The following is a 23981-nucleotide window of genomic DNA, read 5'->3' as shown; positions in this document are numbered from 1 at the left end:
CCGGGATCGTCGTTTGCTTATATCTGCGTGAAAAAGGCAGCTTATGGGACATGATTGTAGTACTCAGACAACGAGGCTTCACCGAGCGTGGTATTTCCGCTCCGCCGAGAATCAAAGTTGTTGTTGCTCGACTGAACTCGTGCCACCCCATTAGAGTATGATATTCATCATTTCCCGCAGCGCTACCCTCAACAACACGCGGTTGTCCGAGGCTTCTTGCGAAAACGGTGAGTTCAAGATGAGTTATTCGATGAACTTTTGCAAAAAGAAAACACAAAAACAACGGTGTGAGCCGCTGGGGTCCAATGCTAATTTCTGCCGTAAACCCACTTGTTCGTTGCCTGGGCCTTCATAGATCTCAACCTCGTTTTCTTTATGTCTTTAGGGTTACAACGGATGTACCCAACAAACTATATATATAAGCTTTCATCCTCACAGAATTGGCGTGAACTTCATCCTCCCCTGTCATGATGCACTCTCCAAGCCCTCTAGTCCGGCACCAAAACTTTCGGCAGCACCATATACAAAGCCCTCAACTCGGCCAATCTTTTTCCCACTCAAACACGTCGGATTGGGTCGCAGGCTTCTTAGAAAGATCATCCATCTACGACCCATACGATATACAGAGCGGTAGATGTTCTCTCCAAGATAGCGGCCCATCGACAACGTCGGCCCTACGTGCCATGGTCACCGGACCACCTATATCTTTAGATATACCCCCATCTTTAGCTAACTTTCGTACCATCGCCGGCGGCCATACCTCATGTGAGTGGTCCGACCCACTGCCTTTATACTACCAGCAACAACTACACTACCAATACCCTGCATGCGATAAAAGCCCTTCCTCGTCTCATTTTTCTTCTTCGTCGCACTCTTACTGTATTGATCTTCCAACATCCTCAAACATGGTTCTTCCATCTCATTCAAGTTCATCCCCACCCCTCCCACCTGCCCTCCCATTACCGGGGCCTTCCACCACAACCCCTGCAGAGATAACACAATCCATTCGCACAGCATGCGCCAGTTCTTCCAGGTCCGCCTCATCCCGCAACACAAAGAGTGAAGGTTCAGGCCCAAGACCACGGGAAAAGAAGCATGCTTGCTGGATGTGCGAGAAGTCCTTTGATAGGCCCTCCACATTGAGAAAGGTCAATATTATTTTGCCACTAAAAATAGCTAGCTCATGTCAAAGGTATCTGCCTTGCAGCACCTGCTCGTACACACAGGAGAAAAAGGTATGCGACAATATCTCTAGGGTCTTACAACGCTAAAAACTCGAAATTGTAATTCTAGCATTTGTGTGTGACACTTGTGGCCGTCGTTTTGGCGTTGCCTCTAATCTTAACCGTCACGTTAAGCGGTGCATTCTTAAGCCCGTAAACACTGCGAATCGCACAAACCAGATGTCATCTAGTGACTCTGCTGGGACGTCACAAGAAGCCACATCCGTCCTGCCATCCGCTGCCTCACTTTCCACTGCCGCATCACCAGATTCAGATCCACGACCGAATAAGCGTGCTCGCGAGGAATCGACTACGTCACCATCAGAACAACCCAAGGCATCCACGAAGAGGCGACGTCGTGCTCCGTCCCCGTCGCAATGGATACCGACATCCCTTCTTCCATTCAACCTTTTCCCCGTGGAGTCAACAAAAGCGACTACCGTCCCCCTTCCACCAGTTACGGCAGTCAAAGATGAGGTATCCAACGAATGGCTTGAGGAACGCAACTCATGGGATGAGAGTGTTGGCCTCACGCCATATCACCCATGTGGGTGGAAAGGCACCCTCCCGGGCCCAGCCGTAGGGTTCGGCGGCAAAGATGTAGGGAACGTCGGCCTCGTGAATGGAGGAACGTACGTTATGGGAAGACTTGTCATGGTCTAACCATTTTGGCATCTGCCGCGTTCTTCCCTGGATTCTTGACTTTCTCGCTCTTGCTGATAGAGCTAAGAGTTTTTCTTGTCGTTCTCGCCGGTTCATTGGACTTCATTGGTTTTTTAGTTTCGACCCAGCATTTATTCATGACACGTCACCTAGTACCCTCCAGCTTTACATCTGGCCTCATCACTATTTGCTTGATTTTTTTTGGCCCGTTAGGGGTTTTTGAAGTGCTGGTCATTGACTGTGTCTCCATGCATCTAAATTACGATTGTTCCGAGTACGTACTGTAACGTTAGCTTGTTATGAGAATTGTGCATGTATCGAGTATTATCCTGACGATAATCTATTCTGTTGTTGCTCTTCGCCAGTTCGAGCCCAGAATTTCAAGTTGGCGTACCTCGACTGTTTTTTTTTCATAGTGATGTTGCCGGTGTTTTGTTCAACTGGTTTGGGGAAGGCAGCACGCCCAGCGGTCACCACGAAGGTGCCTTGAACAGCTTATCAGTCCTCGGAGTTTGTTTTAGCGCCGGTCTAGCTGAACTCTCGTTTGGAAGAGATTGGGCCTTTTTTAAATCTCCTAGCAGGTGAAAGACCAGTATTGGGGCTGCAAAATCGTGCAAGTACTTCGGAAGTAGGAAATAACATAGTAAGTATCTCGAGACAGGCTTGCGACATTTTCAGCATGAGGCAGCATGCCATGCTGAACGTTATTTTTTAAAGTTGGCCTCACACTAGGGGAGATAATAAAACCCGGTGAGTGTGGCGTCTGTCTCTCCTTCCAAATGTACATGTTGGAATGATCATATGATGTTTTCGCGTGATTTACAGGAAAACTGATTCACTGTTTGGAGCATTCTCGCTACCAAGGCGGACAAACCCCTAGGGAAATATTGCTATCGGAGTTGGCTCTTTTCCAGAGGCTCCCGATCACGATGTGGTGGGTTAGTGGCAAACTTATCAAGTACAGCAAGTACAAAGCCGTATGCACATCACACCAAACGGTTAACTTCAGCTATCCGGTGCTAGATTTACCTGGGAAAACGTTCGCCTCGTCCCATCTTCCCAAGACCCCCTTTCAAGGTTCCTCGGGTACGCTTTGTGGCAACTGCGCAGGTGTGATGAGGCAAAGCGAAGAGAAAATCCTCTACGGAGAACAATTAGACATTTTTGGTCATGACCCACGCCATGATCAAAATTCTCGGATTGCAACCCGCGCCAGATCGGGGTCGTACACTCTAGCTACAGCGCTTCGGAGAAGCCTGTTCCAGGATTATCAGCATATCGCAGTATCCCCTTTCCCCATGGCTCCGCCACACATCCACCTCTGCGCCAGCTTGATGACGATGTAGGATCATGATATTGGCATCTTCGTCGAGTTCTTGCTTCCTCGAAATGTACGCATGATTAACAGGAAACGTGGCGTTTTCAGTAGATCGTTCGTCTTAGGTTAACCTTATCTTTCTGTATCACTGAAGATATTGTGGAACACACCCTAAGACTTTGATTGTGATATAAAGATCGTAAAACTACTCACCTCGACTATAATAGATCGTGACGAGCATTGCGTTATCGTCTATCAGGCGCATGTTCGACGCAGTTTGCAAAAAATTCCCCGAGTGATCAACATTGTTCGCACAACATGTCAACGATACAGTTGACGCAGTGCTGAAAGGTCTCAAATGGCGACTGGTGTGTCGTGATCCTTCCCCGCTCTGTATATCGCCGATAACATATAAGTCGAGCTTACCGTCACCTGAATGATAATTTGAACAAGACCTTTAATCAGCGGCATCGGCATGGTCTCGTGCTATGTACTCACTCTGATCGAGCTGATCCGACTCGGAGGCTTCCCTACGTGGGCGATCATGACGTTGGCGATGAACTGGTGCGGCTGGCAATGTGCCTGCAGACCAACTGCAGACAAAAGCTACCTGAACGCTGACTAAGCTACACATTAACAAATGGTGGCAAACACTTGCCAGTGGACAAGTTACCCGCACGATAGATATTTGTGATTTGTACCATTCGAATTCGAAGTGGAGTATGGATTTATCCGTGATCAAAGATAACGAAAACACGGTATACTGGCAATTTTGAAGCTCATTAATTAAGCGCCGCGATATACTTACCATAATGAGCATTTAGCACATTGCGCAAAACAATCAGTGTTCACTACATCCTTGCTCAAAGGTCTACCCACTGTGAGCAATGGTACGTAACTCGGACATATTTTGTAAACACGAGCAGCTGTCTAACTCCGTTACTGAGATGGAGCTCACTATAGTGTGGATCAGCTTCGGTATAGCAGGTTCCAGTAACTCAGGAACGGAAAAACGAACTAGTGGCCAACCCAATCATCGAGCTTGACTTTATAATTGTAATTCTTTCACAGCCCATGTATATGGCCATCGTCATGGATGCTTACAGCCACGGAAACATGGGATTCAAGTGGGGATCGTCGGCTTCCTCGTGGTGGATCGATCAACCGTGAAGCTTTGAAGATTCAGAAATGCTGTAATTGGAGCGAAGGGGAGTTGTGCATCGATGGATGTTCTGCAAAACCACTGTGATACGCAGTCTATCATATAGCTTATCTGTCCTTTCTCGGGGGCTTTTCGGCAAGTGAGCCGAGTGCTAGTAGAAGCCTAGAGTTTGCATTTGAAGAAGTAGAGATCTACAATTTTGCAGTAGGTCAAAGGGTATATTTGGGGTCGTCCAAGCTCTTGATAATCTTTGTGGGTTCATACAGGTTTTCCGCAATGAATTTTCCATCTAAAAGGCCAAGTTTTAGTATCCCTCATATCATTTTATGAAGATCACGGCGTTTACTTGGCTCATCATTCTGCTCGGCTCTCCATATTGCCTCTTCCATGTCTCTAGCCACACCCGTGAGGACGTGCCTCTTGACCAATCGCCGCTTCGCTTCCTCTAAATCTACCTGTATCCACCACCGTTCGTCCATTAGCTGTGCGCCCTGCTCCCATATCTCGTGATTTAACATAGAGTATAAACCCTCGATCACAACTAGGCGGTGGGAAGGGCATATCGTCACGGCATGAGGGGTAGGATCTTTTAGGGCATGATCAAAAGAAGGGGCAGTTATCACAGCAGTTGCCGGCTGGCGCAAAAGCTTCGCAAACTCGACGTAAGATGGACCGTCAAAAGTCCAGTGTGCACCGCGACGATCATGCGCAAGTTTAGGATCCAACATAGCATCTAGTTGTGCACGCGTGAGATGCCACCCATCCAAGCCAACCAAAATGGCGGAAGTGTGAAGCGTGGAACTATCAGCAGCCAAAAGCACGTTGACTTTGGCGACTATCAGCTCAGCCAAGGTTGATTTGCCTGATGCAGGGACGCCTGCGATAGCAACCAAGAGCCGCTCTCCAATCGCTTTACTGGCTAACCATCAAATCAAACAGCATTTGAGTCTTTAAAATAAACGTACAGTTTGAGTTGCTGTACGAGATAGCTGGCGAGGTCTTCTGCAATGCTGTCCATGGCGTTTGGCGCCGGTAAAGTCATCCATCGAGATGATACTGGGGCTGTGTATTACGTCATGAGTCTTATGACCCCAGCTTTTACCCACCGACTACTCGTATATTGAGTATTATCAAGGTTCAGCGAGTCGGCACAGCAAATAGGAACTATGAAATGTGAAATTTCAATAATTATTTCAAGGTGAATTATGTCAGGAACGGAACTCCACGGTATTTACATGTGTTTCTGACTTTAATTCTGGCTCTTGGGTCTAGGAGTAGCTGCGTAGCATCATCTTGCTTTGTTTCACACAATGTCGGGCGAAGGACGAGTTCTCAAGAGGTATGTTTATTTTCATACTCACTGAGTCACGGTTACTCATCACCTTGAACCTTACCGCAGAGCAAACCCAAAGACAATACAGGACAAATTCCTAGTTGGATATCAAGGATGGTGCGTTCAAGTATTTCTTAGATGCAAGCTCGTAGGCCGTTCAGGTTTCATAATCATCTATGAACGTCTCTGGAGTGGTCTCAAGTCGCAGACGGATGATGGGATGCATATAGTGAGCCTCGTACTCAACATTACTTTTACAGGTTTACCTGTCAAGGAGATGGCGAACCCTGGGATCCTAACCACCATGGGTGGCTGCACTGGTTCGATAAGCCAATCCCAGACGGTGGACACCCCAATACCGATCTATGGCCAGATGTATCTGATTACTCCCCATCCGAACTGTACCCTGCCCCAGGTCTCAAAAACGCAGACGGAGAACAAATGTTCCTATTCTCTTCGCGCCACTCGAAGACGGTGAGACGCCATTTCCACTGGATGGCGTTGCACGGTGTCGATGGCGCGTTCTTGCAACGATTTGCAGGCCAATGCGACTTAGATGCGGGCTCAGTAATGAGGAATCTCAGAGATGAAGTAGGTGATCGTGTTCGAGAGGCTGCTGAAGCAGAGGGAAGGGTCTTTGCCATCATGTGCGCATACTTTTTAACTCAGTTTGATCGATATTCATCGTGTATCTAGGTATGATGTCTCGGGTGTTCACCCAGACAAGATTCAGCGAGTGCTCGAGCAAGATTGGATACATCTCATGCATGATAAATCTATTCTAGATAGCCCAAATTATCTTCGCGAAAAAGGCAGCCCGGTCATAGCTCTATGGGGTATGCGTGTAGATGTTATCACTCTAGTTGTTTAACTCATCTACCGCCCAGGTTTTGGTTTTAACGATAGAAACCACTCACCTGAAGTCGTACGATCTATCACCAATTTCTTTCGTTCCTCTACGCCAGGCGGTGCTTACCTTATGGCAGGCGTGCCTGGACACTGGCGCACATTGACATCTGATAGCGACCGAAACCCCGAGTTCTTGCGAGTTTGGACAGAGGAGTTTGATGCATTAAGCCCTTGGACCATCGGACGTTATGGAAACGAAGAGGATGCGGAACGCTGGGGGAATGAAAAAGTCAAACAGGACTTTGATTTCTTGAAGCAAAGAGGAGATGAAGGCAAAAAAAGAGTAGATTACATACCCGTAGTACTTCCTGGAGGCAGCGTGGGTTTAGTAATACTTGTCTATGATCACTGTCTTTCTGATCATCATTATGTTCTACAGGGTTATAATCTTTCTGGCGGCCAATGGGGACTTAATGACATAAAGCGCAACGGGGGGCACTTTCTCTGGAAGCAAATATATGCTGCTCGACGCGCAGGGGTGCGCATCATTTACGGGGCCATGTGGGATGAATATGACGAGGGAACAGCATTCATGCCTGTTGTCTCTTCTTCAAAGCAACTTCCTGTTCACCCACAGTTTAATTTTCTAGCGCTCGACGCCGATGGCTATTCACTCCCTTCAGACTGGTATATGCGCATAGCTGGTTTCGCCGCTGAATCGTTACGCGGTGATCGAATGATACACGATACATTTCCCCTCAAGGAGTTACAGGATTATTGGGCAACACGCCCCAGGTATGAAGATAAAACAGCTCACGAGGAAGAGGCGGAGCAACGGAAGGAAGTTCAACGAGCATATCACGATTGGGCTGCCAAAGCGGCAGATGCAGCGGCAGATGAGGCTCCTCCACCATATAGGCTGGAAGATGAGGTACACAGACAAAGTCCTCAAACAAGTGGTGCACTCAACGTCAGACCAGTCCCACCTGAAGCCACCAAGCCCACCCTTGGCCGTCAATCCAGTGTCTCAGCCTCTTTTGTGTCCCCGCCGCCTGTTCCAGCCAGGAGTCCATCTCTAACCACGAGCTCGTCGTCAGCGAGCAGCCGACCTCCTGCCATCAACATGAGTTCTTACCCGGCTCCAATATCAACAAGACCGATGTATCCCCCCGATAAGGTGAATGTGGACATGCGTCCCCATCAGCTCTATCAGCGTTCAAGCCCCTCGCATTCCATTGTTAGACCTTCCTCTCGAATTTCTTTCCCCCTTCCTTCACCTGCATCTCCTAATGTGGCACATTTGGCTGATTATCTCGCCCGACAGAATTTATCACATCATCCGTCAGAAGTCATCCCAGGACCACAGCAATCCTATGCGTCAGGAATTTCATCCTCGGTCATGCAAATGCCTTCCGCGGAGGCAAGCCTAAGGTGTTCTAGCACGTCACCCGCAATCCCACCAGTTTCTCCGCGCCCGCCGGCTCCACCAGCACCGGTTGCATCATGGTCCCAATATCCTGGTCAACAGCATCTCCACTATGCCCCTTACAATCATCCACCTGTCCCACCCCTCGATTCCCACCCTTTACCCTCACCCCAGGGTAAGCCTTCCGTTATAGGCGGACCAAGATATGATCGACATGATACCAGTACACATTCACACGTCGCCTCTTACCCCCGCGTAGAACAATTCTATCCGAACACACCTCCAAATTCTGGTGTACCTCATGAAACTTACATGACAACGAGCATGCCACCCGATCCCTACCCATCCTACCCCGCACCAAATTCACTTACCCAAGACCAGTTCCAACAACACTTTTCGCCCGCACAACCTCCTGGTGGTTCGCATTCTCCTCGACCGTTCCCTCCACCTGAATGGGGAAACCCAAACTCGCCTCCGCCCCTAGTACACCATAATAGTGCGTACCTTCTATTCACGACTGCCCTCGCGTTACTAATCTTGGTCGTGCTTACAAGGGCCTCCCACGCACCCGCAAACTCAGAGCTATTACGCCCCGAACCAGCCGGCACCGAATTGGACAGGCAACGGTGGAGGAGGTGGGTTCAATCTCGCGGGGCGCGCACTAAACACGCTAGAGGGCATCGCGGGAAGGGATGCGAGGAGACAGGTGGAGAATCTTGCGCAGAGTGGGTCTGCTCCTGAAAAAAGTTCTGTCATCCGTTGCTGATGTAGTTTTTCTGCAGGCGGGTCGAAGCTGCTGAACAAGTTCAAATGATGTTATCCTCCTAGGAACTCACGGGAACTCCTTGTTGTATGATTACGGATGTTTCTAGTTGAACTTTGATTGAATCACTATTGTATTCTTGAACAGATGCTATAGGTTGTGGGTGTACTCTGTCAAGCGCAGTAAAGTGACTTCTGTCAACGTTCCTCTGCTAGCCAAATCAGCCACGGGAACAAAAGCTTTGGTGGAGACTACACAGTCACTGAGAATGGTATGCATAAACCTTTAAAATAACCCAACTTAGCTAGTGGGTAGCTAATGTTGCAATTACAAGATCAACTGAAGTCTTCGCGCCTGACAAGGAATCACTTGAAATGGATCATATCACATGGCGTTCGTATCACAGAGTTCACAGGATCTCGCCGTATCGTGATGGATGGCAAGTGATCAGTTGACAGCTGTGGCATAGCCAAAAATGATGTGCGCAGCAATCAATCCCGCAGTCTCCTGCACACGAGGGATACGGTAATGAACATGCCAATACATGCCAACTGACAGGAAAAATTTCAACAGATTTAAAAAGTTACATTAAGACACTATATGTTGCTTAACCGAAAGTGTTCCTCAACAACGCTTCATCCATACGGGGCTTGAACATCAGGCTGAAAGGCATCTGGTGTGATACCACACCAGGGGTAAATGCAGTGTCGTCAATAGGATCACTAGGGTCTTCTGCCACCGTGAAAGACCAGAACATAAGAGCGACGGCGATATACACTGATCTGAAACGCGGTGGATGCAATGAGACAAAGCAATCATGAAGCCACGCTGTCGGCTCACCGTCTAGCAATATGGACCCCTGGGCATGCACTAAAACGTGTTCAGCAGAAACTCAGTGAAACAAAGAACTGATATCTACCGTCTTCCATAACCAAAAGTGAATATCTTCATGTCCTCTCTGATTTCTCCGTCTGAACCAATCCATCGTTGTGGGTTGAATACTTCGGGATCGTGGAAGACAGAGGGGTCGCGCCCGATGCTCCTGAAGAACAAAGTAAACGAATGCAGAAATAAATCTTGGTGTGCGCGAACCAATTACTTCCTAAGACAATGGCCCCGGCAGGGATGCACATGCCATTCTGTGACAATAATGAACTCAAATTTGATTTGTGATCTTGTACTACATACCCAAATTACATCCTTCATTGCGCGGTGCGGGAATCCTGGAACTCAAATCAATAAAACGACCATAAATGTGTCCTCGTTGTCTTACCTGATGGGTTGATTGGCCTCCATCGAAGAGCTTCCAGAATGAAGGCTTGGACCTGAATAAGCCGCGACCAGTCCTCGAAAGTGGGAGCTGCGGCACACGGTCAGTCGGTTTTGAACTACAATGAATGTCATCTGCATACGGGTCTCTCCGCCAACCACAACTTCCAGCTCCTCATGTACGCGATCTTGTGCGTGTGGGAAACCTGCAGCAGCCATTAACACTGTGGAAATAGCGACAGCCGTCTAAGATTCCGCACTGGCAAGTTAGGCCGAGCTGACGCGGGTCAGTCTCTCTCGCTTACTGTATCGGAGCCTGCTCCGACGAGGGACCCGCTAAGATATGCTATCTCTGGCTCATACAGTTTGTTTTCGTCGGAGTGATCGAGGAAATCCTTTGTAACTGATTGAGGGGCAATATTGCTTTCCTGTTGTAGGTCATGTCGAAATTGATGTAATAACAGAAGAAGGCTTCGTACCACTTGACTTTTAACCCACTTGAACTGGCCGAACAGCATATCGTATTCTTCCTGTCCCCACTGCTTCAACTCTCTCCCGTAACCGGGAATATATTTGAGGATGGGGTACTCGTCACAGAGGTACGCGCCTGGTGCCATCGCGCCCTGAATTCTTGGGACCATCCTTTGCAGCCGCAACAGATACGGGTCGTCAAGTGATGTATAAGTTGTTTTCCCCTAGACGACATGCATAATTACAGATGCTACATAACTATGCGTAGATGTCACCAAGCGAAAAAGTGAGAACGGGGGACGGACTGACCGCTTGATATGCTGACGGTGCAATGTAGGCTCGTTCAGCATGTCCATAATAATCTCACGTGCATGCGCGAATTGTATTGGCTCATAAGTCTGAGCAGTTTTCACTTGAAGGTGCACATGCGAAATTCTGATGCGATCATGGTGAGATGGTGGGGTTTACATTTGATTGATGTGACACTTACTTGCGATATCTGCGAAACTGTTCTCCATAGCGAAGTTGGACGAATCGCATTCCTCTTCCGAGGATGTCACCGCCAGCGACCGAACGAGGCCGGTCTGCGAGGAATGCACCTTGCTTCTCCATGAGGTCGATCGCTTCCTATTAGATGTGAATACTCCAATGGTAATATGGTTCAAGATATGGTCATACCTGATGATGTCCGATGATGACTAGTACATTTTTTCCATCATTGAGAGATACGACTGGTCCGTATTGTTCTATCCACTGAGCAATCTTCCTGGGTGGACTGTTATTGTGCATTAGTATATGACGAATATCGCATGGCCACGACATACTACTGCCCAAGAGGAGGCTCTGATGGACCAGGAGGTAGGGGCAATTGATGAAATTTGGATTTGCGAGAACGATAGGAGTAGACGATAACGCCTAACAGACCAAAGGCGACTGCCCCAGTCTGCCAGGGCCATGCGGGGAACATATCAAGCACAGAAGAAATGGAGAAAAGATGCCATCCTTTTTTAAGGTACTCCTTGCTTTTGTAGACAAAAAATGCTTGGACACCGTCTAGGCAAGTCCCGTGTCAATTTGGGGACCAGGCACTGGTGTATTAAGTACGACCGAAACGAAGAATTTCGGCCATGTGACAAATTGGGACTTCGTGGAATGATTCGAGCTAAGCAAAAGCCTAAGCTGTCGCTGTCGTAGACATTTTGTATGCAATCAATGTCAAACACGATATAAACGACTCATCTGCATGAATATAACCCGTGTGCAAGATGGTTCAATTCTAAAAGTTTGAGTGCAAACCTCACTGAATCTTGTCATCGGGTTTGGGAATGACGAGGTTCAAGAGTTTAGCTGTGCACCAAGTGTTGGCGCTATGCTGTCAGGTTCAAGTACGGCGCTACTCAGATACCTTCCAGATGTACACATAGTATCCGCCTGTGGTGTGTACTCCCATCTTTGAAACGTCAGAAGAATGTAGTATGCAGCTTCATGAGGTAAGCTGCTGTGGGTGATGGTACGAGGACTCACGCTTGAGCTCCGGGAGGCCCGGGCTTACATGCTTAGTGAGAGTTAAGCTGATCGGAGAAACCTGTCTTTCAAATTGTGGTCGCTCTTTGCATCCCTGCAAGTATCCACGCAGTAGCGGCTAGTCTCGCAAGGTTTTTCTCTAGCAACCAACCCACCACTGCCTCAAGAGGCAGTAAACTGTAAACCATCATGTACTATGTCGTCAGTTGTTCGATGAAAAAGGATTAGGACATTACCGGTCAATAGAACCCTTCGGAATTGGGGTCATATCGACGACTCATGTGGCAGGGCCGACGAGTGAAGATTGTAGTACTTGCAGTATCTTTTCATTTGCTAGCCACATTGGTCTTGCTATTCTGTCAAATGAGATGTCTCATCGCGCTCAGGAGGACTGATCCGCTCCTCAAGGACATGCGCCTTCTAGTATCATCCGAGTCACCATCAAAAAGTGCACGTTCCTTTCTTGTATTTATTTCTGTACTCAACTTCAAAGACGGTCAGCGCGATAGATTGAAAAATTCCCATAAGGCCATCACCGGAAGATATTAATCTTGTAAAACCATGAGTCCTAGTGAGATTAATTCTGGGAGCGTCTGGTCGTAGACATCGTATTACTAATGCTGACTCATCATGCACAACAGCACTTTTCGTTTTCGTTTTATTTTTAGTATAACGGTTCTACTTACTATTCACTGAAAATCCTGCAATTCTATTCGAAATTTCACTCGCAGCAGGCGCCATGAAAATGTTGCTCCACCGACTGCCACCACGGTAATTACATAATAGAACCATCACGCATATCATATAGCGCAGCGGCATGATCAGCACCGAAAGCTTATTGAATTGTAGTCAGGTCTGGTCAGGTTGGGCGAAAGAACCTTGTTTGCTTCGTGCATATGGTGGTGTTATTGATTCATCTCACTGATGATGATCCATATAGATCATAGCCATTTGTGTTACTGGCAAATGCATATGTCGTGAAAGGCCACCACCATACGCACGTGAGTCTGCCAACATTATGATGGGAGAATGAATTAATAACAGCCGCTATGAGGCTGACATTTTCCGGCAAGTAAGTTAGTATTATCGCAGCACTGATCTCAGCAACGTTACCGCAGCACGCTCCATACAAGAAAATGGGGTTGCTGCGGTGTCCTCAGGTCATGATATCATTTGACATCAGAACCCCAGGCTAAGTTGCCACTAGCTTAGTTTTGTGATACGGCCCCCATCTGATTATCTGATAAGCTTGCTCATAGGCCAATTCCTTTCTGCCCCCTAGGCGGTACCCGTCACGGTATAGCCAACCCGGGCACACGTCATCCCCGAACAATTCGGCGGACTCGAGTTCCCGTTTCGGATTTTCAAATCTTTCTGGTAGGTCTCGAGCGGCATGAGAGCGGTTGTCGGAAGTGCGAGCTAACTCAAATCGGTAGTTTGTTGAGTCTCCTGCACTCGACGGAATATTCAAGGGGTTTAACCACGTCATCATGTTCACGATATTTGTATACACATACCGGAAGGCGTTTGTAGAATGAGGACAAGGACAAACTATGTAAAACGGACCCAGAAATTTATCGCTGCGTTCCTATACGCCGGTCGAAAAGAAGTTTCTTAATGATGCTTCGTCCATACGAGGCTTGAAGATCAGGCTGAAAGGCTTCTGGTGTGATACTATGCCAGGGGTAAAGGCAGTGTCGTCGATGGGATCACTAGGGTCTTCTGCTAGTGTGAAGGACCAGAGGATAAGAGCAACAGCGATGTACACTGATCTAAAAGTGGTGGATCCATTGAGACGAGCACTCATCAAGCCTCATTATCGACTCACCGGTTAGCAACATGCAACCCCGGACAAACTCTAAGATATGTTCAGCGAAAACTCAGTGAAATAAAGAACTGATATATACCGTCTTCCAAAACCAAAAGTAAACAGCTTCAAGTTCTCTTTCATTTCTCCGTCTGCACCGATCCATCGCTGTGGATCAAATACTTCGGGGTTGTGGTAGATAGAAGGGTCACGCCCAATGCTCCTGAACCCTGAGTAAGAAATTGTAAAATAGATCTGGCGTGCACCAACCAATGATTTCCGAAGACGGTGGCACCAGCAGGAATGCACACGCCGTCCTATGACAACGATGAACTTGAATTTGATTTGCGATTTGTGAGACATACCAAAATGATATCTTTCGTTGCGCGGTGGGGTAAACCTGGAACGCAGATCAACAACGACCTTGAATGTGCATGATTGGCTCACCTAATGGGTTGACAGGCCTCCAGCGAAGCGCTTCTAAAATAAGGGCTTGAAGCTGCACAAGCTGCGACCAGTTCTCGAAAGTGGGAGCTGCGGCACAGGATCAGTCAGTTCTGCAAAACTAAGGTGGCTTAACTTGCATACCAGTCTCTCGGTCAATAATGGCTTCTAGCTCCTCGTGTACGCGAACTTGTGCGTGCGGGAAGTGCGCAGCAGCCATTAAAATTGTTGAGATAGCGACAGAAGTCTAAGATTCCGCAGGTAAGTATTGCCTGATCTTAGCCTATATCAATTTCTCGGCTTACCGTATCCGAGCCTGCTCCAACGAGGGCTCCAGAGAGATATGCTATCTCTGTCTCAGACAGCTGATTCTGCTCCATGTGTAGAAGGAAATCCTTTGCAACTGAGTGAGGGGCGACGTGGTTGTCCTGTTGTTCACGATGAGGTCAATATAACGAGCACACTATAGAAGACGAGTTCGTACCATTTGACTTTTGACCTGATTTAACTGGTTTAATAACATATCGTATTCTTCCCGACCCCACTCTTTTAAAGTTCGCCCATAACCAGGGATATATTTGAGGATGATGTATTTGTCAACAAGGTATGCACCTGGAACCATCGCACCCTGAACCCTTGTGATCATCTTTTGCAGCTGTAGTAGATACGGGTCGTTCAACGACGTAGGGGTGGTTCTCCCATACACGACACGCAGAATTACAGATGTTGCAAAACTGTGCGCGGATGTCACCAGCCGAAGTGAGAATACTGTTGGGACGGACGTACCGCTTTATATGCTGCTGGTGCATTTTCGGTTCGTGCAGAATGTCCAAAATAATGGCACGGGCGTGCGCGACTTGCATCGGCTCATAAGATTGTGCAGATTTTACTTGTAGATGCGCATGCGAAGATCTGAGAGTGACCAGCTGGTGAGACAGTCTGTTTTTAACTGAGTTAATGTGTTGCTTACTTGCGAAATTTGCGGAGCCTCTCGCCAGAGCGAATTTGAGAGAATCGCATTCCTCTCCCAAGGATTTCGCTGCCTGCAACAGAAACAGGCCGGTCTGCGAGGAATGCGCCCTGCTTCTCCATGATGTCAATCGCTTCCTGTCAGATGTCAATACCTAGATGGTAATATCCTACAAGATACAGTTATACCTGGTGACGTCCAACGATGACTAGCACATTTTTTCCATCGTTGAGAGATATGACTGGTCCATATTCTTCTATCCACCGAGCAATTTTCCTGGGAGAACTTTTGTCATGCTCAATATAGATCATATATTGGATGATTATGACATACTAATGCTCAGTAGGAGACTCTGACGGACCAGGAGGTAAGGGTAACTTACGGGAGCTAAATGTGCGAGAGCGGTAGAAGCAAACAGTAACGCCTAGTAGACTGAGGATGATTACTGCAGTCTGCCAGTGCCAGGCAGAGAATATATCAAGCATGGAGGACTTGGACATGGCACAATCCTAAGGCCTAAAGTGTTATCTCCTTAAAAACCTCCACCTGTATTTCATAGGGTAGAGTCACGCCCAAGCGACCGGCAGAAAAATACAGTAACCATGAACTGGCATATTTCATATGCACCATGAACTTGAAGAGCTTATTGCTGATTCGGTTAGAATGGCCGAGACGAAGTTCGTGCCTCTTCATGGCCGTCCAGCGAGCAGTGAGACTTCGTGAAACTAGGGCACGGCTGGAAAGTCGATATTTTCAACACCTGTTAAAAATGATACTGTTGAAACATCGAGACTCGAGGACATCTGGAATGTCGAATTTCCCGGGTCCCGTTGTCCGGGTTCGGCAAACTCCAGCGGACTCTGAATCTGTCACGGTTAGAACCACTGGTTGACACACTTTCATTCCTTGACACACTTAGCCATAACTCATTAATGTTTGATACACCTTGAGATTCTGTAATTAGGTCTATAGATACATCTAGTAGGCATGGAAAATTTTGACCAATCTCACTGAGCCATGTTTCATGAATGGATTCTGAGTCCTGAAAATGTGACTCAAAATGAAGCATCAACTTTGTAATGTGTGTACTGCCAATCAAACTACTGATTTGGTGACAAAGTGCCACAATAATAACAAACAGATACAAAATCATAGTGGCAGCAAGCCACCAATCCCTGACTCCACCTGTCTACTCTCACCCACACCATATTGATATGTTGGTTTTGAACAAAGTTTGTTTGGTTTTCTTCACAACCTTGCCAGAGACAATTAGGTGGCATATAGCAGTGTCTTATGTGCTGTAAGTTTGGGCTTTGAACAATTTCCACTCAGATCTGGGATCATTGGGGGCAACTGGTCATCAGGAATCTACCTTTTTTGATCACTAAGACAATATATGATTCACAAATATTTGTAAGACAATGATGTTGGTCATTTATACAGCTTGAGCCAAGATGAAGAAGTCACCAAGAAAAATGATTACTTCAACCTACTTGACCATAGTATACTCAAGCTCTTCCTCATAATCAAGCACAGCAGAAGAAGAACCTTTTTTAGTGGGTGACTGGGCAACTGCGCAATCAATCTTGTTCATTTGGAACAATTGTTTTGGCTTGACTGCTGCCCATTTTGCACCTCATTTATTCTCGAGTTCCAATAGATTTTTTTTTTGTTTTTTTCTTGGTTCCAATTTCTGTCCATTGGGGTAATGTACCCTATGTCAGACAGTACTAGCTAGTCTACAAGGCCCCTGCCTTTCTACATCTCTGGACTAGCGAATGCCCTGGTGTGAGGTTGCCCCCCACCAGTCTGCCATTCCCACCGGCCGTTTTAGACGTGCAGTCCATGTTGAAGATGAGGAGACTTTTCTCATCTTATTGTGGTAGGTAACTGATCATGAGGTATGTTACTGAACCACTGTAGAGCCTCACGTCTCCACAGGCACCTCCCTCCAAATTCTCCCACTTTCCCTACAAACTCCAGCTCTAATCCACAGGATTTGTCTAGTGCATCAGCGCACTTATATTTTATTTTGTAGGTTTCACGTGCGGCCTCGCAGGTTCACGCACTTTGCACATCCACACTCGCATTGTCCGCGCACTCGTCCGTCCATCCATCCCATGTCCTTAGATGTTCATTGGTGCGTTTTCCCATCATATTCCCTTTTCGATTAATTGGTTTCCATGACCCTGTTACATACATCACATACTATTTTTAGTCTGTTTGGCTTGTTACATCGGACCTGCACGCCTAGTGCCGCTTAGCTACTTTACTTATACCCTCCTATTATTTATGTTCTGGGTCAATTTTCCGCCCACTTTCTCTGTGTCTCTAGATACTAAGAATTTTACTTGTTGTTTGCAAGTGACTATCTAAAGTCGCGCGCTTCGGTCCTCTGTCTCCGTCTTAGCATCAGCCAACCTTAGTTGGTGTGTTAACACTCATCTCGCTTCGTCCTTCTTTCATTACTCTCGCTCGCTAGTCTCTCGCCTTCGCTCACGTGCGCTACCTTTGCATCGCGTACCTCATCCTTTGCCTTTCGCACTCACGTGTCATTGCGCACATTCGCCTTTCGCACATTGCATCGTTTCCGTCTCGTGCTTTGCGCATTACTTAGCCTTAGTATTTTATTAGTTGTTTGGTGTCCCTCTTTTTACAAAGAGAGGTTTCCCTTTACTCAGTTAGCTGCCCTTGGGATGATGATTTCACTCGCGCCCGGGTCTATCTGTGTTTGCTTAACTTAGCACCAACTTTCCCCACAGTTTAGATTCCTCATCTTCACCGTCATTCTCGACGTGCAGTATGCACTTAGACTTGACAGCTTTATTGACCGCACCAAGGACACGGTTCTCCTGGAGCTTGTCAATGCCTTTCAGGCGATTGACACTATCGCTTTCACAGCCGGACCACCTGCTGACTGTCCCCCTCACCCAATTACCCATTACTCCATCATGAAGGCCAAGAGGTCCCTCTTGAACCTTCTTGCCACAAGGAATTTCAGCGACACAGTTGCCAAGATAGAAGAAGAAATTGCATACAACCAATCACCTGTACAGGCAACTGTTGTTGAGCATACTGCCAAGTGCAGTGCTCCAACATTCCGTTCTGAACAACCCAACCTCATCATCACCAACCTCACCTCAGAAGAAATTGATTGCATGTTCGCTGAACACGAAGAAGATCAGCACCAAATGATGACTAGTGACGAGCTTGAAGAACTCTGAGCTTCCATCATCAATGACAAGGTAGCCAATGACCCGTTGCCTGCCCCTTACAAAGGAAAGAAGAAGCATGAAGAAGAAAAGTTGAGTGAGGAAACTCACACACACCCCTGGAGAAAGATGAACAAAGAAAACAAACCGAGCTTGGAAGCTTGTATTACCACCCCTCCCCTGGGTTTTGTCACTACCAACGACATACTCTCACTTTCCATTGGATCCCCCTGCTATGAGGGATGATACACCCATCCCTATTCTACCACCAAAATGTTCCCCTCAACAAAGCCATAGACTAAACACCAAGCACATCCTTGCCCTTGGTTTACCCATCACCAGACATGTCCCCAGCCAGGACCCTACCAGACAAGAACTACTAAATGACGTGCATGGTGAAAGTATTTCCCAGCCCTACCAGTGCAATTTCGTCTGCAGGATCTGCCATCAATATGGCCACAAACAGAAACAATGTGAGCACTACTTCTGCCACATCTGTGGTCAATTTGCCCCAGGACACCTCACCCCCTTCTGCCCTCGCCTCAATGGCAAGAAGATCCTTTGTCGAGGAGTCTCCTCAGAAACATTTTACAGAGATATGCACCAGCTGGAAGCAGCCTACGACCATGATGCTACCCGCATCGAACAGGATAGAGAAGAGAACACCATGGAAGCCATCAAGGCACTCCATGACCTTGACTGCAATCCCTCCTGGTATGACAATATGGATAACTGAACTCGTTGATTTCAGTCCTAGAAACCGGGGTAATGTTACAAGAACATCTAGACACTTGGGCCCCTACCATTTTTCTCCTTATCCTCCTCATCTCAGCCCTTGCATCACACCCTTACCCTGACCTTGCTCTTGTTATCCTTGTCATCCTTGCATTCCCCATCGCTCTCTACCTGTCGCTTCAGCAAAGCCAGTACATCTGGCCAGACCCTTTCTCTGATGAAGCATACCCATGCTCTGTTTCACCTGATGACTGATCCTGTGGACAGTCCCCTTTACCCTTACTGTCTGGACGGTAACCTCTGATACAATGCACGCTGCATCCCCTTTGCCCCATTTCCTTTTTTGATCTGTGACTCGGTGCGCAGTCGCACATTGTACTTATACTTAGATCCACAGTTGCACGGTCATGCCCCTGCTTGTTTCACTTCCTGTTTCTGTTCTTTGACTCATTTCTTATCTGCATGTTCCGGTTCACCTATGACTCACCTCAAATGTGCCTTCCTTTTCTAGTATCACCCTTTGACCAGCTCCTCTTCCGGTAGTACAAGTTATCATCCACTAATACGCTTCCTCTCCTCTATATAAACTGTTACAATAACATTTAGACCCTACTTATTTTTCTCTTTCTGTAACTATAGCGCCAACTCTAGACTCATCTAGACTTGGCTATTCTCTTATCAAGCGGGCTGTCCACACCTCTCCTTCTCTTGATTGTATCCTAACTACTATCATCATGTGCAGCATGATTGTTTCACCTATCTATCTTGATAGGTTGTACTATTTCCCTATCTTTGTTACCTTTCTTGACATGGCTGCGCTGTCTCTTGTTACCTATATAAACCCCATGTACATCAGTAGTATTCCTTAACTTAATCTACTGGGTTTTCCCTTAAATCCTGTTTTATAAGGTCTCCACCCTTATAGTCTGATATCCAATTCTAAGACAGTCACTCACTGTCTTAGCCTGAACCTAGATAGAAGCCATCGCACTCGTCTAGTGGAACCCTTGAACCCTCCTTGTACTAGGAGTTCAGAACACGCTGTCAACTAGATTGGTCTATCTTTGACCTTTGACAGAAGAACTATCCCAGTCGTAACATAAACTCGCTACCATGTATCTAGTTCCTTAACTTGAATCTACTTGGTTCTTGACCTCCTACTCCTAACAAGAGTGATTCCTTCAGCCTAGCCAGCTGTCTATATTCTACTTTCTTATCTGCTCATCGTGGATAAGTCTCTAGTCTCAATCTTTACTCATCGACTTTGTCGTTGAGCAAAGCCCCTGTTATTAGTCGGACTTCTGTCCTTCTATCAACGCAGATCTTACAATTAACCTTCGGGTATCGTAAGCCTTGGCAGATACGCTTATCATCGAGCCTCGCTTGACATAAGCTACCCGATTTGGACATAGGCGTTAAACCTTGCTTGCTAAAGCTTCACCAAGCAAGACTCCTAACCTTGAGCTAGCCCAGGGACATCCTCAACCATTGACAACACACGCTCTGTTTGAGCGTCACCAACAGACACTATCCAAGTCCATAACATTTAGTATTTTTTACAGATTATCCTACAGACTCATTTTCAAATTTGTTTTCAAGCTCCGGTTTATGATAATCTGGATTATTTAGCCCATGGGAAGTCACCCAATAAGTTAAAAATAAGTTTTAATTTTTGAAAAAATGTCCAAGAAATGTGTGAATTTACTGATGATGTAAGGGCAAAAAGATAGGGTTCTCAGGATCGGACAAATCTACCACAAAAACGTGAAAATCAAAGTCGATAAGACCCTTACGGTAGCGGGAATATACCTTTGGACTTCACAAAAATTGTTGCGCTTAAGAGAATCTAGAGAGTGTCACATAGCAATTTAGATATATAAAATACAAGCAGTGATGGCGCAACGGTTACACTCGAAGGAATGCTCAGCAGGTTGAACCACCATCATATTTACGATATTATTACACACACACGAGTTACAGTAAAGAGGTCGACCTATGCAATACAGACCTAGAAACGTAGCGCTGTGCCTCCGATACCCGCGCACTGAAACCCTCTATACGGCGGTCGAACAAAAGATGTTTCTCAATGATGCTTCGTCCATGCGAGGCTTGAAGGTCATGCTGAAAGGCTTCTGGTGTGATACTATGCCAGGGGTAAAGGCAGTGTCGTCGATAGGATCACTAGAGTCTTCTGCTAGTGTAAAGGACCAGAGGATAAGAGCAACAGCAATAAACATTGATCTGAAAGTTGTGAATGCATTGAGACAAGCACTTATCAAGCCTCATTGTCGACTCACCTGTTAGCAACGTGCAAGCCCGGACATGCACTAGAAGTTGTTCAGCAGGAACCCAGTGAAAGAAAGGATGGATATCTACCGTCTTCCAAAACCAAAAGTGAACAGCTTCAAGTTCTCTTTAATTTCTCCGTCTGCACCGATCCATCGTTGTGGATTGAATACTTCAGGATCGTGATAGACAGAGGGGTCACGCGCGATGCTCCTGAACCGCGAGGTAAGAAAGTGTAGAATGAATCTAGCATGCACCAACCAATGATTTCCGAAGACAGTGGCGCCAGCAGGGATACACATGCCGTTCTGTGATGATGATGAATTCATATTTGATCTGCGATTGTGTAGGACATACCCAAATGATATCTTTCGTTGCGCGATGGGGTAAACCTGGAACGTGAATCAACCAAATGATCTTGAATGTGCATGATCGGCTCACCTATTGGATTGACAGGCCTCCATCGAAGAGCTTCCAGGATGAAGGCTTGAACCTGAACAAGCCGCGACCAGTCCTCAAACACGGGAACTGTGGTGCAAGGTCAGTTGGTTTTGAACTAAGGTGGCTTAACTTGCATACTAGTCTCTCGGTCGATGATGGAGTCTAGTTCCTCGTGTACGCGAGCTTGTGCGTGTGGGAAACGCGCGGCAGCCATTAAAACTGTTGTAATCGCAACAGCAGTCTAAGATTCTGCAAGTTAGTTTTGCTTAACATGAGTCTGTATCGGTTTCTTGTCTTACCGTATCCGAGCCTGCTCCGATGAGGGACCCAGAGAGATATGCTATCTCTGTCTCAGACAACTGGTTCTCCTCCGCGTGCAGAAGGAGATCTTTTGCAACTGAATGAGGGGCGATGTAGTGGTCCTATTGTTCATGATGAGATCGATGCAACGTATAGAAGACAAGTCCGTACCATTTGACTTTTAACCTGATTTAGCTGGCCGAATAACATGTCGTATTCTTGCTGACTCCACTCTTTCAAGTTTCGTCCATAACCAGGGACATATTTGAGGATGGGGTACTCGTCAACGAGGTATGCACCTGGAACCATCGCGCCCTGAATCCTTGGGATCATCTTTTGCAGCTGTGCTAAATATGGGTCGCTCAACGAAGTAGGGGTTGTCTTCCCATATACGACACGTAAAATTACAGATGCTGCAAAACTATGCACGGATGTCAGCAGCCGAAGTGAGGATACTATTGGGACGGACATACCGTTTGATGTGCTGCTGGTGTAATTTCGGTTCGTGTAGTATGTCCAAAATAATGTCACGGGCATGTTCGACCTGTACCGGCTCATAAGACTGAGCAGACTTCACTTGGAGATGCGCATGCGAAGTTCTGATGTGATCGGGTCGGTTAGACAATCTATCTTTATATCAGTTAATGTATTGCCTACTTGCGAAATTTGCGGAGCCTCTCGCCAGAGCGAATTTGGGCGAATCGCATTCCTCTTCCAAGGATGTCACCGCCAGCGATGGAACGAGGCCTGTCTACGAGGTGTGCACCCTGCTTCTCCATGATGTCAATCGCTTCCTGTCAGATGTAAATACCTCCATGGTATCATGCTACAAAGTAGGGTCGTACCTGGTAACGTCCGACGATGACTAGTACATTTTTTCCATCGTTGAGAGAAATGACTGGTCCGTATTGTTCTATCCACTGAGCAATCTTCCTGGGAGGACTGTTGTCGTGGTCAATATATATCGTTTATTGCATTACTACGACATACTAATGCCCAGTGGGAGACTCTGATGGACCAGGAGGTAGGGGCAGTTGACGAAGATTGGTTTTGCGAGAACGGTAGGAGTAGACAATAACGACTAGTAGACCGAAGACGGATACCCCAATCTGCCACTGCGACGCAGAGAACATGGAGGACAAAGAGGTCATGGGTAGAAAAAAATCCTAAAGTGACATCTTCCTAGGACGTTGGCTTTTGTAGGTAGGTTGTAACCTGGAAGGACGGGCATCACGGTCATTATTACTACTAGCAGGGAATTTGAAATGAGGAAGTTTCTTCACCTAATTGGTAAATTTCATCCGCCGAGGCCCGAGACCGCTGCCGGAAAGAGCCATTGAATTTGCTGTGACTTGAACTCACCAATGCAATCAAACGCTCCATGGTGAACATGAAACGCGTTACTAAGGCCAAACTTGAAATGACGTAACCAGGCCAGCATATTAGCTAAACCAATTTGGTCCAGTTTGTGTGTTGTTCCTGGAAGAAAGTGAAACGACTGACGTGCCGAAAAGAAAAACTCTTGGTACTAGATCGACAAAGAGTTGAAAACGCTGCTGTCGGTCTTGGTATCAGCTCTTCCTGTGTGCTCCTCTATTTCATCCTTGAAACGAACAGAACGCGATGTTGTCGGAGATGTGACCATGCGACTTCCTAGTGCGATGAGCGTCTTGATAGCTGATAGAGCGAAATCGAATCGAGACTCCATGTGCTCTGGTATTTCATACTTCTCTTGAGCACTAACCTGATTAGAGAGAAGTGTATCATCTCCTGCAGTCACAAGCC

The 23981-nt window shown here is 46.8% G+C and overlaps 6 protein-coding genes across 6 annotated transcripts; 2 read left to right on the top strand and 4 right to left on the bottom strand.

Annotated features, from left to right (window-relative positions):
* Window positions 1-905: 905 nt before the first annotated feature.
* Window positions 906-1886, top strand: EDB93DRAFT_1092619 (uncharacterized protein; the record flags this gene model as incomplete). The annotated part of the gene is made up of 3 exons (XM_041446447.1): window positions 906-1148; window positions 1208-1235; window positions 1294-1886. 3 exons carry the CDS (start codon window positions 906-908, stop codon window positions 1884-1886), a joined length of 864 nt encoding a protein of 287 aa, XP_041303539.1.
* A 2689-nt stretch (window positions 1887-4575) lies between these two features.
* Window positions 4576-5384, bottom strand: EDB93DRAFT_1092604 (P-loop containing nucleoside triphosphate hydrolase protein; the record flags this gene model as incomplete). The annotated part of the gene is made up of 3 exons (XM_041446446.1): window positions 4576-4655; window positions 4713-5281; window positions 5332-5384. The coding sequence occupies 3 exons, from the start codon at window positions 5382-5384 to the stop codon at window positions 4576-4578; spliced, it is 702 nt and encodes a 233-aa protein (XP_041303538.1).
* A 152-nt stretch (window positions 5385-5536) lies between these two features.
* Window positions 5537-8802, top strand: EDB93DRAFT_1331237 (uncharacterized protein; the record flags this gene model as incomplete). Its single annotated transcript, XM_041455196.1, has 8 exons — window positions 5537-5705; window positions 5766-5816; window positions 5960-6346; window positions 6396-6535; window positions 6587-6927; window positions 6988-8470; window positions 8529-8703; window positions 8757-8802. The coding sequence occupies exons 1-8, from the start codon at window positions 5677-5679 to the stop codon at window positions 8800-8802; spliced, it is 2652 nt and encodes an 883-aa protein (XP_041303537.1). The 5' UTR covers window positions 5537-5676.
* A 542-nt stretch (window positions 8803-9344) lies between these two features.
* On the bottom strand, window positions 9345-11444 carry EDB93DRAFT_1107284 (cytochrome P450; the record flags this gene model as incomplete). The annotated part of the gene is made up of 13 exons (XM_041447706.1): window positions 9345-9519; window positions 9578-9607; window positions 9657-9779; window positions 9830-9876; window positions 9926-9960; window positions 10011-10097; window positions 10150-10252; window positions 10312-10434; window positions 10486-10701; window positions 10783-10912; window positions 10968-11104; window positions 11156-11252; window positions 11302-11444. 13 exons carry the CDS (start codon window positions 11442-11444, stop codon window positions 9345-9347), a joined length of 1446 nt encoding a protein of 481 aa, XP_041303536.1.
* Window positions 11445-13589: 2145 nt separating this feature from the next.
* EDB93DRAFT_1254478 (cytochrome P450) lies at window positions 13590-15722 on the bottom strand (the record flags this gene model as incomplete). The annotated part of the gene is made up of 13 exons (XM_041453621.1): window positions 13590-13773; window positions 13830-13859; window positions 13909-14031; window positions 14079-14125; window positions 14174-14208; window positions 14256-14342; window positions 14397-14499; window positions 14558-14680; window positions 14737-14986; window positions 15039-15164; window positions 15223-15359; window positions 15411-15507; window positions 15556-15722. The coding sequence occupies 13 exons, from the start codon at window positions 15720-15722 to the stop codon at window positions 13590-13592; spliced, it is 1509 nt and encodes a 502-aa protein (XP_041303535.1).
* A 5501-nt stretch (window positions 15723-21223) lies between these two features.
* EDB93DRAFT_1254475 (cytochrome P450) lies at window positions 21224-23347 on the bottom strand (the record flags this gene model as incomplete). Its single annotated transcript, XM_041453620.1, has 13 exons — window positions 21224-21410; window positions 21467-21496; window positions 21546-21668; window positions 21717-21763; window positions 21813-21847; window positions 21897-21983; window positions 22035-22137; window positions 22196-22318; window positions 22368-22617; window positions 22670-22795; window positions 22854-22990; window positions 23042-23138; window positions 23187-23347. 13 exons carry the CDS (start codon window positions 23345-23347, stop codon window positions 21224-21226), a joined length of 1506 nt encoding a protein of 501 aa, XP_041303534.1.
* Window positions 23348-23981: the final 634 nt, after the last annotated feature.

Source organism: Suillus bovinus (genome assembly GCF_016758785.1).
Source record: "Suillus bovinus strain UH-Sbo-P2 chromosome Unknown EDB93scaffold_74, whole genome shotgun sequence".
Taxonomy (NCBI): Eukaryota; Fungi; Basidiomycota; class Agaricomycetes; order Boletales; family Suillaceae; genus Suillus; species Suillus bovinus.
This window is presented reverse-complemented; position numbering and strand designations above follow the sequence as displayed.